The sequence below is a fragment of the Harpia harpyja genome, chromosome 2 (assembly GCF_026419915.1).
Source record: "Harpia harpyja isolate bHarHar1 chromosome 2, bHarHar1 primary haplotype, whole genome shotgun sequence".
NCBI classification, from domain to species: Eukaryota; Metazoa; Chordata; class Aves; order Accipitriformes; family Accipitridae; genus Harpia; species Harpia harpyja.
In genome coordinates, this window is record NC_068941.1 from 69,779,491 (window position 1) to 69,794,454 (window position 14,964).

The window sequence follows — 14,964 nt, forward strand, 5'->3', positions numbered from 1 at the left end:
CGCTCTGCATGCGTCAGACTCGTGTTTCAGTTCCAGTGAGTGGCGTGCCGTGCTGAAGGCATTTACGCAGTCATGCGTGAGGTAGCTAATGGCACATTGTGACACTATTTGCTGTCCAGCCGAGAGAATGTATATTCCTGCTCCACTGTCAACATGAGACAGAATTGTCTCTAAACAGCCCATTTATTCTTTTGACTCTCATTTATCACCTGTATATGTTGACTTGTAACTTCGTCTTGTTTCCATTTACTTCTCTGTTATGCTGTGCATGGACAAAGCAGCAGTAGATCCTTGAACAGTTCCGAATTGTCACTAACAGTTCTCATGTCAAGTTTCTGTTCCTAAGTGACTACGCCTAGAACTGCTTTAGGCTTTAGAGAACTGGCTCGCTCATTTCCTTTAATCGTTTCATGCGTACTCTGATTGCATAAGGTAACAAAATCATAGAGCACTCCTCTTCCTCTGTTAGACTGAGCTCCTATTTTAAGTCATCCCCCCTGGGTGCAAGGCTTTCTGTATTTAAAAGTTGGTTCTTATTTTTGGAGTCTCTTTTAGAGTTCAGCATTAGATACCTAGCAAATCCAAACTGAAGTCACAAAAGATTTTTTTTTTGTTCTTCTTAATACCACCAAATAGATGTCCCAGGCAGTTGCATAAAATGACCAGGTTGTCTGTAAAAGGTAGTCACCGGTTCCTCTTTCAGAATTTTGCAGATGTGAGCTGCATACATAGGTAAGGCTTGGTGCTCGCAAGACCTGTCTGGCACTAGCAGACCGGGCTGTGCGCACCGTGATGTGCAGCATCTCCTCACCCCACTTCACCTGCCCAGACCAAGCTGCTGCCACGGATGGTCACGTCCCGTGCTCACCTCAGGGCACTGCAGCCATATTAATTAGGTTTTGTTAGTGGTACACATGGTAGCACTCAGTAGAGGAAGAAAGCAGGGTTTTGAAATGTGATTTAATATGAGTAACTGAACTGGAGAATGATGCAGAGAAACGGAGCTGGAAGGGAAGCCAACATATCTCGGAGAACACAGGCATGACTCAGAGTCACAGGACCCTGAACACTCAAAGTTCTAGCACATAAAACTAAATATGAAAGGACTACTGGCTTTTCCTTCCATCTCCTTATTTTCTCTTTCTTTGGGCCATTTTTTATGGTAGCTTCTCCATCAGCTACATGGAAGACCAGATTAACTAAAAAACGTGCAGCTTGCAAAATACTAGTTCTCTGCCTCTCAGAATGAAATGTCGTTTGTAACAGGGTAGTCCTTTGCACCGTGAAGAGGTAATATGCACTAGAGGGTGACTACCTCTATTTCAGAGTTGACTGTGTTACTGAGGCAAACAGCGTAATAAAACCCAGCATTAAACTTTGAAGAACTTGAGACAACTTTGAAAAAAATCATTTCTTAACAGAAGACTTTCTAGTCTATGTTTGGACTACCATTTAAATGGCCAATAAAAATTGGGCCATAAGCCCGCTTCCCTACTTCTCCCTTCCTCCCTTCTCCTAGTGCTGCAATTTACAGAAGCAAAAAGAGGAAATCTGGTGATGACATTTTTCCAACCATAGAACAATTTTTACTTCGTGTTCCCTGCAGTGTTCTTTGCATAATGTTCTCATTTCTTACTCCCTTTGTACATGACAGTAGGAAGAAATGGTTGCTGCAAGACTTGGTGTGCCCATGCTAGCTTTCCTTCAGAGAGCAAGGCCAACGTGAAGGCTGAGGACCCAACTGCATGGCTTTTAGCCAGGGTCCCAGGTAGTTCCCGATGCCCAGGCTGAACCCTGAGCTACTGCACCATCACTTTTGTGAATACTGGATACACTGCCTGGGGCATAGCTAGCATCTTATAACTGATTCTGTTGAGACTACTCTCTGAATATATCCTTAAGTTATTTCTGTTTATTGTGAATCTTTAAGGAGACAGGCACATAACACAATGACACTGCCACAGTGATTTCCATCAGATGGTCTCAAGATATTTTGCAAGGCATATTTGTGAGAGGAATACACCTTTAGAAACTGGCAGCCCACTATCCCAGAAGCCCTAGGACTGCTGGCGTATCAGCGTTCAGTGGCCCTTTCTGATAGCGAACAATATCAGATTTTTTGGAAGACAATGAAAAAATCCTTGTAAAATAAGAGTTTATTTATTTTTAAAGGCAACTAATAGTGGCGAAGTGACTGGACCAAAACCGCTAATCCAAACCTAACAAGATATGTTGCATGGATACGTCAATGTCCAAATAACAAAAGTCTCCCTCTGCCTGTTATATAGAAGAGTTTATGAAGTCAGGAAACATTATAGACAAAAAGGCTTAAGAAGTTCAGAGAAAAATGCTTGCTAAATGAAGTGCTGGGTGAGATTACATCTGAGAAAGGAGAGGAATGGCCCAAAACTGATGAGCAGGAAATTTGGCTTACTTGGCAAACAACAAAAGGATAATCCTTTTTTGCTTATTGCCCTTTTGTGTCCATAATTTGATGCCAAGAGGGCTGAAAGTAGTGAGATTTACCTTCATGCCACAAAATGCCCACCATCTGCTGGGACTTGCGGGTTCTTTATGGCATTGTTGGACCTTAATTCTCCTAATGCTAAGAGATGATGTAGGCAGACAGAGTTGATGGGAAGGATCTAAACAATAACCCCATTTCTACTAGCTTCTGTTAACTTCTGAATGATATCCAGCATGTGAGGCTCAGGTTCCTGTTCCCAGCCTCTCCCTGCTATCTCCTTTTCCTTCTCCAGTTCAGTTAATCTTTCTCTATTCTTGCCATTTGTTTAGTTAGTCTGTCCTAAACTGTTTCTTTTGCAACACTGCTGCAATCCTGCAACCAGCAAGATAACCAAGAGCGCTGCCTTTGACAGCCCAACACCAGTGTAAATTTGCCAGATCTCAGAGTGGCTGATAAGGCTTTCTGCTACATTTTTTTCTTTCTCTAGCAGCAAGCTTGGAAGAAATAGAATGAGAAAAGGACTCTGCTGCTGTTTTGCTGTCCCATTCTCCCTTTCCTCTTAAGTTTTTTTGTCTTGTGTTGTCCTCAAGAAACTAGGAGTCAGTTTTAAGTAAGAATAATAAAATCACCTTTTTTCTGTTCTATCAAATGGACAGTTAACACCGTAAAAGATTCAGAACATGGGAGTGAAGGAATCTTCACAAGAACTTGCTGCAGCTAAATGGAAAATGAGAAAGAAGGAGAGTTAACTCCCTTTCTTTCTTTGCCCAGGTCTCAAAAAATGTCCAGGTGATTATTAATGGTAACTGTTTGTCAGCATGCCGTAAAAGAGAAGATCACGTTAACACCTGTGAATCAATATGCCCAGTAGTTTCATTGAAAAGAACTCAGAGCAAATGTGCCTCCTCTGCTTCTGCCTTCTTTATTGACTGCCTGTTTGTGCCATTGCTATAATCAGTGCACATGGCACAATGCACGCTTCAGCCTTAATATGATACTTAGAAAGGCAGTTAAATGCTCTGGCATCTTTATAAGAAAATTTCCAACCTTCAGACTGTCCATGATGAAGGGGACAGAACTTCTCAGCCACTAAGTTCTTCTCCTCAAGCATTTTATGGCAATGGAAATTTGGCATTTACACCAATATGTTTCAAATGTCTTCCCTTGAGTCTGTTTCTTTTTTAGAGAATGCTACTTCCTTTTTCATTGAGTTCAGCTGATGACAAAGTGTAGCAAGGAGGGCTGACTGGAAAATTGGAATTCTGTTTCATTAAACTGCGTCTAGTTTCAAAATTTGTTTCTGTATGCATGCGAATACAATCCACGACCTTTCCACTGAAAACAAAGCAGAATTCTGACAAAGCTCCCAGAGAAGGTTCATAGTGGCTGCACTCCCCAGGAAAGGGTGAGAGCCCTCTGGAGAGCTTTCACTGACCAGACTGGGGTTGGAAAGTTGGTTTTCCACACCTGGGAGAAATCCAAGGCCTTTCTCTTAGCTTGATCTCTTCTTCCTTCCATATATCATCTGGAGAAGCTATTTTGCCAAATTTTGGTGAACTGACATTTCAATGTTTGAATGCTGCAACAAAATGACATTTTCTGACTAAAAAAGGTTTGTCAAAAGACTCCTAATGTTTTATAGTTGAATGCCCAAATAACGTTATTTGTATAATTCATTATTGTATAATCTTTATTGCAAAGAAGCAGCCCTCTAATTTTTTCTCTCATCAGTTGCACTGAAAACGGCACTTCAGTCTCGATGCTAAAGAATCGAGTCTTTTATCCCACAACTTTGATGACAACACAACCGTATAAAAATATTGTCAGCACAACATTAAAGAAAACTTAACTGTACAACAACCCAACTCATAAACAAAAATTAGACTCACTTTTTTCTGAACCCATGTATTTTTCTGCAGTATTACTTGTAGGGTTTCATATGCATTACTTAGCATGGAAAGTAAAAAATAATATTGCAAACAACTGAGCTATAGGTGAAGCTTGGGACAGAGACAATAAAATTAGTTCTTATTGTAGCTGAACCGTCAAAGTAAGTAGCCTGTTCACCTCTGAGAGCTGAAAACGTACCCTCAAGTGTACTGTGACATACCGTAACCAGCATAAAATGGAACTGCCACTAAAGATATGGATCTCACCCTTGATGCAGTTTACACTTCTCTTTCCCAACTTCATCTCTTGTCTATACGGTCCCTTCCCACACAAACAACAGAACAGCTTTAGCTGAGCTTCTCCCTTGATCTTGTTCACCATGAGGCATCCCAAGCACGTGCAACATGAAAAAAGATGGAGCAGAACTGGGAATGAATGAGCAGCTGGAGACGAACAGAACAAGATTTTTTATTCCAATGGCAATGCCAGTTTAAGCAGGATTATGGCATTTGCTGCTGCCTGGTAGTTTCTCCAGATAAGGTCACCAGAAGCTGCGAATTTCCCTATAAAAGTTGGGTTATGGGGAGACCTATTTTTTATGTCAATTGTCCCTCTGTGTTTCCAGTACAATAGAAAGGAAGCATATTTGGACCATTGTAAGAAAACCCATTTTCCTGAAATGTAGCAGATGGCCATGAACTCTTTAATAGGTGCTTGGCATCCCCCAAGCTCAGGCTGTATTATATCAAAGGTAAGCTGTCTGGCACACACAACGGCCGCATTGTGTTGTGCAGCATAACACTGGATTTCACTCTCCCATCAGAATTTGGAAGATTCACATACCTATTATTTCTCCAGCTATTGGGAGTGGGAGTTACAAGCTTAAATTCCTTAGCTGAAAAAAATCAGACTATCATCTTATTGACTAAACAGTATTGTTCCTCTAAAAACACACACACAAGACATAAATGCAGATGAACTGTTAAGTAATTTCCAATAGTTTGAAATACTTATATTCATACTGTGCTTGTACACTTTTTTTCATTGGAATACATTTTGCACTCATTAACAAAGATGCTATTCCATTTAAGTCAATCGGGGCTTCTCTAGTGTATCTTAGAACAGAACTGGAGCCAAGATATGTATCTTACTCAGTTCATTAGACTCTCCAATGCTGTAGATTAAATAAGCAAGTATGTCACTAAATCTGTTCAGCATTAAAATGATACAAAATGTATTTTTCTTCTTCCAGCTAAATAGTTTTCTTCAAATCTGAACCAGATGGAAACACAGTGAGTTATCTGAGATGAGCTCATCTGGACTTCTGAGTGGAATGTCCGACATTTGGTCACACATCTTGAGATGTGAGTTAGGGTCTGAACGGGGAAATTTTTATCATCTTATGTTTACTCTTGTGGATAGCCTCGTTAGCTTCAATGGACAACAAGTAAAATGAATGACACGCACACACAGAGCAAGACCGTGCAGGATACATTTCTGTATAAAATCTCTCAAATATGGTTCATATTCGCAAAGACAATTGTCCCCCAAAAGTCCAGCAAACACATTAAGTGGAAACTCAGCATCAAAATTAGTTAAGAAATCTGGAGCAGTTCTTCTTTTGTCTTTCATGAAACCTGCTTTTGCTATATTTGTCTGGGAGATTAATATTTCTGGGGGCACGCTGACTTGCTAGTCTTTTATGGAACCAAGCACACTGTTGCCATTTGACTAATGAAAAAAGCAGGCATTTAAATTATTCCTTTTTTTATAGTTATGGAAAAATTGTGAGGGGAGTTTACAAATGTAAAGTGGCAGATATTAAATCCCCTCATTTACAGGATTAAAAACAAATGGTTCCAATGAGAACTCGCTTCCACATGGCAACGCTACCAGGAACTACATACATTTCAGCTGTAGAGTCATCTTCTGTTGTCAGGTACACTGAACGCTGCAGTGAAACTACTCTTGTGTTGAAGAAGTACCTGTCCTTTATTAGCCCAATCAGGACAATCTTGCCTCACTGAATTCAGGGGAGCCTTGCCATTGCCTTCACTGATGCTAGAATTTTACCTTTAGTCAAGAGCCTGAATATGAAATGTGTTGAGCTCCCACATCTTCAGCAAAGTAAATGAGACCTGAAAGTACTTCGTACCTTCTCTACATTATGCACATCCGATTTTTAGACAGTCTGGTGATGGCTGCTTCAGGCTAATTTACCAGGCTTCCTGATAAGATAAATTAGCATAGGTGGAACTCCTCTCCGTGAGAATTAAGCTGCTTCTAATATTTAGACTGAACAGGTTTGGTTCTTTGCACCGCATTGAACTGGGGCCAGCATACTTTTAATGTGCAACTCTCCTGACTCCCATGAGCAAGTTGGAGGAGTCTATTCTGTGGCAATGAAGAACAGAAAATCTGTGTATCTGAGAGAGATTTAGCACCCATCTGCCTGAAAGTTTCTCCAAACTCTACTATAGGTTTTTGGTTTTTGGAGGTTTTTTATTTTGTTTGGGTTTTTTAAAATGCTTCTTATCATGGTCCTAGAATCAGGACTCACTCAGGACATCACAGAACATCAAACATCAGAGAAATTAAACCAAAAATATTTCTAATCAGAATGGCCTGGCTTTATTCCTCCTGTGACTCCACTGCAGTTCAATAAGTATTTTGTATTTATTCTTTACCTCTTTTGGAAGGAAGACAGTGAAAATAGCTGCATTTAAACAAACTTCAGGCTCATAAGACAGCTCTCTATCCTGAAGAATTCAGAGGTTTTGTGGTTTTTTTTTTTTTTAATCAAAATCAGAGACATGAGATCTGATTTGTACTGGCTAAATTCCAATTTATTCCTCTTGCCTAATGTTTCCTCCTGGCTGGCCCTGCATCTTCAGCCATGTGTAGCCAAGAGGAATCACCAGGCATGGGGACATTAGTGGAGTTTAAACTGATTAAATCTGGGCTTTGGTGCCTTCATTTTGTGACTTTTTTTTTTTTTTTTTTATCCCTGAAATGTTTGACAGAGGCTTAAGAGTTCATGGACCAAGATCTAGATTATTACTTGAACGGCAAAAGATGAAACAGAATATCTGAAACATAAATGAATTTGCACATGAACTCAGAACTGAATTTATCCAGCAGCAATGTCTCTGTAGGACTTAACGGACACCAGAAAGAATGAAAAATAGCAGGATTAAAAAAAAAATCATACTTACTGGAGCTGTGGACATTCTCAGGATAATTAGTTACATATGTTTTGGTTGTGCCCTAGGGTAAAATAAGTTCTGGGATGAGGTAATAAATAAATTAAATGTGGTTTTGGAAATAGTTACCCCTAACTACCCAAAATGTCCACTGCGAGAAGAATTTGGATGCAGCCGACTTTGGAAAACTGAAAGGACCACAGAAACAATTTTTATAAGAGCAACAATACTGCAAAGAAGACACCACAAAAACTGAAGTCAGCACAATCCTGAATGCTGCTGATTGATGCACTGAGCTAATCTAATTGATACATTTTGTAAAGATTTGTTTGAATAAGCTAGATAATTTGGAAATGAGGTATATAATAATGTACCCCCACATAAAGTCATCAATTATTATAGCACCAACTGAAATACTAGCTGCATCTTTTGTTCACATGGGTGAATTCTATAAATACTGAATTACTTTCCACTGCCACCACCCTTTTTTTTTTCTTTTTCACTTTTTAGAGTGGAAAATGTAAATACAGCTTAGCTTCACTTGTCAAGTCATATGTTCATTTGCTACTGTTATTCAGTCTTGCTTGCAGTACCTCTAGAGCAAACTTTTTTTAACTGCTATGGGTCAGATCCAGGTTAGATCCTGTCCTGCCCCTGTGATGAAATACAGAACCTGCTTGACCCAGCCACTCTGAGAAGACAGATTTTAAGTCCTTGACTAATCCCTAGGCTTGTACTTAGGGCTAATTTCCATTTTCAGTGGAAAAGACAGATTTCAAGGATGTGACAACATGCTGGGGCTTTATTTGGTCTTGTAGGGGCAAGGAGCTATCAGTAAATTTACCCAAGTCTCCTGAGGTTTTGGTAAATTGCATGATTTCCTTCTCAAAACATGGCTGATTAGCCTCACAACTTGTTCATCAAATTTTCCAGAGGATTTCATAGAGATCTCAACATTTTAATCATATTCTTGGGTTGGACAAAAAATATTAATACTTAGTCTACAGGATCAAACTCATTTCTACATGTCTTTGCTGTAAAGTCAGCTATTCAGTTGTTTGACTCCATTTTAGCTCTTCTCATTCCTCTTCCATTAGATGCAGGACAATTCTGGGCTGGCAGCTCCATAAGAAGAGCCTCCAAAGAAGGACTCTCTCAGTGGGAAATAGGAATCAGCAAGTCCTGAATCTGGTGTCTGTTCCCAATGCCCAGTTCCCAATTATTAAACAAATGGACAAATCAAGACCAGGCCAGCTTACCACTCCTGCCCCTTTGTGCCAGTTTAAGCCTTAGCCCAGTCAGAGGTACTGGAAAATTCAAATTACTCCAACATCCAAAGGACTGTACTCAAGGACTAGACTTTGGTCTCCTCCCATTCAGGAGTTCCCTAGTCTTTGGATTCTTACATCATTAAATTTTAAGAACTTAGCGAAAAGATAAAAACAAAAATTAACTTCCAATTCTGTTTTGCTGTTCTCCCACTTTTTCCATTTACAATAAAGGTGTAGATGTTTTTCATTTCTCTTTTTAACTTTGAACAAAATTAAGGGGTGCTAGCATTTCACACCTTTAAACCATTGTCAAGTGCTAAGGAGTAAAGGGAGAAACCAGAAATCCACTGTTTAAAAAAAAAAAAAAAATCTGGAATGCTATAAGCTGCTTTTTCTCATCCTGAAAAATTCAGAACAACTACAAGACTGAAAATAAATAAATTTAAACCATTTTCTTGAAGGAATTATTTCCAGAAAGGTATCGGAATCTTCCAGTTAGCCCTGTCAAGGACATAAGTCTTCAGATTACGACTGCCTTATCTCCTACGTCTAAATGTTATAGAATCATAGAATCATCATAGAATGGTTTGGGTTGGAAGGGACCTTAAAGATTATCTATTTCCAATTCCCCTGCCATGGGCAGGGACACCTTCCACTAGACCAGGTTGCTCAAAGCCCCATCCAACCTGGCCTTGAACACTTCCAGGGATGGGGCAACCACAGCCTCTCTGGGCAACCTGTTCCAGTGCCTCACCACCCTCATAGTGAAGAACTTCTTCCTTATATCTAATCTAAAACTAGCCTCTTTCAGTTTAAAGCCATTACCCCTTGTCCTTCTTTCCCTATTATGCTGGTCTAAATAATCTGCTCCATCCCTGCTCTCTAACACACAGCCATGCATCTTGTTCTTAGAAATCCACATGTGAAATTATGCATGACCACCAATTGCCCATCAGAAGAAGCCATGGGACAACATCAGTTCCATTTCTGCTATCTGGCATATTTTTATTTTTTAAAAAGAAAATTAAGAAAGTGCTAAATTTACCAAATTTTCCATACCTGATAAATACTTGAAAATAATGCAATTCCATCGCTGGCCAGCAATGGATCTAGTCTTTTAATCTATTTTATGCCTTAGGTGACTATCAGCAGAAGAATTTTTCAGATGGACAATGGCCTAGTCTTCAGTCCCCTGCCATTAATATAACCACTTGCATTAAAGAAGGTCTGAACACCTACCCCATGAAGTTAGCAGAAATTCACTCTTATTTCAGCATCTGTATATACCTATACAAGGCCACTAACAGATTCCAGCTGAAGTATTTTACTCCAGAGTCAGGTCCTCACTCATCTGGGTAACTCACATGAAAGCTGGAGCCTCTCTTCTCTTTAAGTAAACAGAGGTGTCTAAGAAATGAAGGAATTACCCAAGCAACATAAGAAATTAGGTATTTAACTGAAATCTTGAAGACAAGAAGTAATTATACAGGCAAAAGATATCACAGAAATGCAAAACAAATTCAGGGCCATCAAAATAACAAAAGAAGAGATTATTATTCCTGTACAAGACTAGCAGAGGTAGACTGATAAAAGACGAAAGACCTGTGTTTCAAATAAGGAGCTTAATCAGTCTTTGCTTGGCTGCTTACCTCATCTGAAAACTGTTTCAGCTGTGGTAGGATTTTACTTCAGACTGACTAACTCTAATCACAGCTTCTCCCCTCTTCTTGTTTGTCATGAAACCAAACACTACAATTTTACCTTGCATTATTTACCAAGGTTAGTCAAACCTCATGAACACACACCCAAAAGAGGAGAAAGAGAAGACGGGATTTGTGGCTAGCTGATAGGAACATATTTCTGATGCTAATTATCAGCAACTGATAGGAACACCCTCACAGATTAGGAATCCAGTGTAGAATCATTTCTTACCAACATGTTTTTCTAGAACCTCCTTAAGAATACAGGTTACAGCTGGGAAATATTGTTCATTTTATTAAAATTATTATTATTATTACCAAAGCTTCCAATGCAAATCTGATAGTTTGCAAGTTCTAGTTTTGTTTCCCTTGTGCCTGTGTAGCAAACACTGTATTAGTCAGCTCTCTAGCAGAGCTTGGAAGGAACAGGGACTCCCCCAGCACTGCCTCTGAGCAACAACATAGCATGAAAAAGTTTCTCCAGGACCCAAATTCTTTCCCCAGCCTTGCTTACCTATGCTGGACACCCATGCAATCATACCGCTAACCCTGACCATTATTTGCTTATTTAGTACTTGTTCCATGTACCTCCTGATTACTTCTCTTGCAACGTCGCTTTGCTGACAGCCTCACTTTTCAAGCCTCCCAAGCCTCTAATAATTTTTCCTTTTTTCACTGCTCTCCTATTCCTATATATTCAAGTACACACAGTAAGAATTCTGCAAGCAGGTAACTAATGAATCGAAGAGGAACAAATTGTCCACTTAACATCACTCAGATTGGATGCCTCACTGCTGAGTTCCTCAGCTTTTTTTCCTAGATGTGAAATTATTTGGGGTGACTAATGGATTTTAAAAATCAGTATAAATATTCACTTTGGGCATGAAAGCTAATACAGGATGCTTGTGCAAGCACCTTAAACCTAATTTAGGTGGACCATCATCTTACTGTAGAGAATACCAGGTGAGTGTTTATTAACACAGCCAGAACTTCTGAAGAAAAAGTTGTGTTCATTTTCTATTAGGAAGGTTCCCTTCAGATGTTCTGATGCTTTTGTCCAGAATCAGGCTTACAGTAATACCCATACCTAAATCCACATCCCACTAAATACCTTCAGAATGACCTTTACCTGAAAGGAGTATTAAGAAAATACATCACATTTAAACGAGAACAAGGACTGCACCTACCTCAGAAGGCCACAGGTCAGTGGGTGTGCATGAAAGTAATCTAGGAAATACTGCTGGTTGCCTAACCTGTTCCTGTACTCTTCCCAGGGTGCCTGAAGTTGATCACTGTTCCTAGTGGATTTTCCTCCAAAAGTAATGGGCCTTAGCCAGTCCCTAACAGAGCTGAACGCCCTCTGCCCACCACCTCCCAGCAAAGTATGTGAGCAAAACAAAAACTAGGGAGAAAAACAATGATGGGGCAACAAATGAAAGAAAGGGAGAGACTTCATGGTCATAGGTTAGAAATGAAAAAACAGTATTTGGAGATGGAAGGAGACAACAGAGGACCCTTCCAAGGGTCCCTGAAACCAACCAAGGAGCTGGTGGATGCTGTGCAGCAGTGCTCTGCCCAGAGACATGACAGATGAGAGAATGAAAATAGGGTCAGGTCCCTGGGATCCCCATCAGACATCCCCTCCCGAGGCTGCGACAGAGCAGCTGAAGCACAGCAGAGGAAACTGATGGGGAGGTATCCTAAAACCTGGTGGGTCTTGCGTTGAGGCATGTAAATAAAAAGGCAGGGTGGAAACTGAAACCAAAACCTGATTAAGAGGTTTTGGAGGAGCTTTAAGAGGGACTGCCATGTGGTGAACTCAATATGCTTGTACATGGTGGTCTTCCAGTTACCACAAAAAGGACATGTGTCAAGGGACCCACACAAGTTGCAAAGTAGCCCACGTCTTTATTATACGAACACTTCCACAAAATATCAAAGTTACGTGCTAAATCTAGAGAAGTTGTATGAGCAACTGAATTTAGCAACACAATCTGTCCAAAGCCATTGAAAATCATCTTTTAATAGCAGTCACCGTCTATGTTCTATCAGCATATTTCTGAAACATATCCAAGGGTGTTACAGAAATATGAGGTATTGTGGGTAGAGGTAATCTGGATTCTGCACGTAAGTGGGCAGTCACAAAACACACATTAACCATGGTTGGTGACTAGAGTTAGGTTGGAGTTAAGCAGTTTTCTACAGGATTGCACTTAACAATGGTAGGAGGGAAACAATCTTAATCACATAAGTAGAACAAGTACCGTTCATTCACTTCTTGCCATAATGGTATGTCAATGTCTGTAGACCTTGCTCCAAAATCCTGTGTTATGAGCAGCAGCAATTTGCAGTAATGTAACTGGTAGAACTTAAGTAAATTAGGATTCATAACTACTAGATATAGGGCTATGCATCATTTGTAATATATTAAAAGTTAATAATCATCTTGGTTTTTTACAATATCGAATGTAGGGCTTTAGCACAACTCATACTTATTTTTTTTGGCAAGCAGAGAGCTGCTGCTGTAGTTGCACCACCAGACTGGCATTCAAGAGATGTAGGGTTAGCCACATGTTTCCTGTGTGACTTCGTATAAATTGCTTAATCTCTGTTTCTCAACTCCTCATCCATGAAACAGAATTATTTCCTTGTGCCACAGGAATGCGTATTAAAACACATGTATTAATGAGCAGGTACAATGGTGACACAAACTATATAAAATGGCACTTAGGAAAATGTCAGCATTAATTGAAACTAACAGTGAAAACTCTCTGTATTCATAGCTGTAATTTATTCCTAACTTCAGCCCACTCTACAGTTTCTGCAGACCTCTGCTAATACTCCACTGGTAAACTTTTTACTTCTCTGCTTAATTCCCCGGAGAACATTGCAAAAGTACAGTGTTTATCGAGATAGTATTCTATCAGAATAATGTTTTTACTATTTCACCATGTTGTCACTAAAATACATGAAAAAAATTCAAACTAGAGGATCATCAAAGACTATTTACATGAGAAATAAAGTATCGTATGAGGAAATAATCCCACAAAACTTTGTCTCCTTCAACAATCTTTGCCAGTGATAAAAGTGTTGTTGAAAATTTGTCCAATGTGAAATTTGGATATGTTAGAGATGAAACTGTAGGTCATTCAATAGGTAGAAAACATGTAAATAGATTATAGCAATGCCTACTTTAGGACCTTTGATTAAAAAATTCTCTTGAATATATTGGAGCAACTCTTTTCATGGTGGGTAAGGGAAATGGGGAGCCAAAGAGTGAGGGATGATGTAAGATTGCACAATTGCTCCACGTGGAGTGAATCTGCTCTAGCACTGAGGAACCGTTTGAGGAAGCTGGGAAAAGGAGAAGGGTGTGGCTGCTGAAACCGTGTCTCTCAGAGCCATAACCACACTTTTAAAATAGCATTGAAAAAATACACTCTGGACCATCTTTGTTGTTTTTGAGTGCAGTCAGCTTGCTACACAACTCCTTTAAAACAAGCATGAATACAGAAGGAAAAATAGGAGCCATCAGTGGCATAAAGCATGTCCGTAATTTCCACACACCTCTCAGCTCTAGGCAAGAAGGAGCTCCCAAAGTCCAGACTCTATGTAGTTATTGTCTAACTGAAGTATCCTTTCTAGTGATGCACAGCAACAGAAAATGTTACTTATTGATTCCATAGAAAATGAAGGAACAGAAAAACAGGGAAAATACTCATTCGCATTCGTAATAAAAAGAAATGTGTGGGCTTATGCATCACGAGTATAGATAGGTCACAGTCAGGAATAACATAGTATTCTGGTAAAATAAGTTTCCACTTTATATTTATTGAAGAAAAATATTTCATTTAGGCAGGGCAAGAGATTTTTCAATGCTAAAGAAATAACAAAGAAAGCCATGCAACTAAAAGCAGTAACTTTGCTAAAGGTCTCTTTCTAACCAGTTATTTAAAGGGAGGGGAAGTAGGTGTGGAACTACCACAATCACAGCTACCATTTGAATTTGACAAAATGCTTCAGGGGACAGTAAAACGACAGAATGAAAACAAAAGAGATCCTCAGAGTGATCCATCTCAAAACAGGTCAGGCCATCTCGGGCTCTTATGTCACTTCATGCTAGCCCCTATTTCAAAATGGTTCAGAAGGCCCTTTCCGGAGGACAGCAGTCCCACACCTAGTAGGCTGAGTCAGTTCTGAGTAGCCACGCAATAAACTTCTTTCCTACTTGCATAGCTGCTTCTTTTTTTTGTTTTGATTTAAACTGAGAGGTGATACCAAGGCACATACCCTGACATGACACCAGGATTTGAGGTTTTCCTTGTATGGAGTCAGTGCAGTTGTTTGATCAGTTACTAAGATAAATGGAGTCCTGAATAAAGAGGTACAAGACAGCACATCAAACAACCAAAAAATATTTTCACGCTCTGTCT

At 39.6% G+C, this 14,964-nt stretch overlaps 1 protein-coding gene across 3 annotated transcripts in view; it reads right to left on the reverse strand.

Moving 5' to 3' along the window:
* RBPJ (recombination signal binding protein for immunoglobulin kappa J region) overlaps positions 1-14,964 on the reverse strand; it is a 155,417-nt gene that overhangs the window by 104,086 nt on the left and 36,367 nt on the right. The window contains exon 1 of one of the 3 annotated variants that reach the window (XM_052780306.1): positions 10,481-10,503. The exons of the other annotated variants lie outside the window; for them this stretch is intronic. Coding sequence (XP_052636266.1) covers positions 10,481-10,485 — 5 coding nt within the window. The 5' untranslated portion in view covers positions 10,486-10,503. Of the gene's footprint in view, positions 1-10,480; positions 10,504-14,964 lie in introns of those variants that run through there. 3 annotated transcript variants of the gene reach the window in all.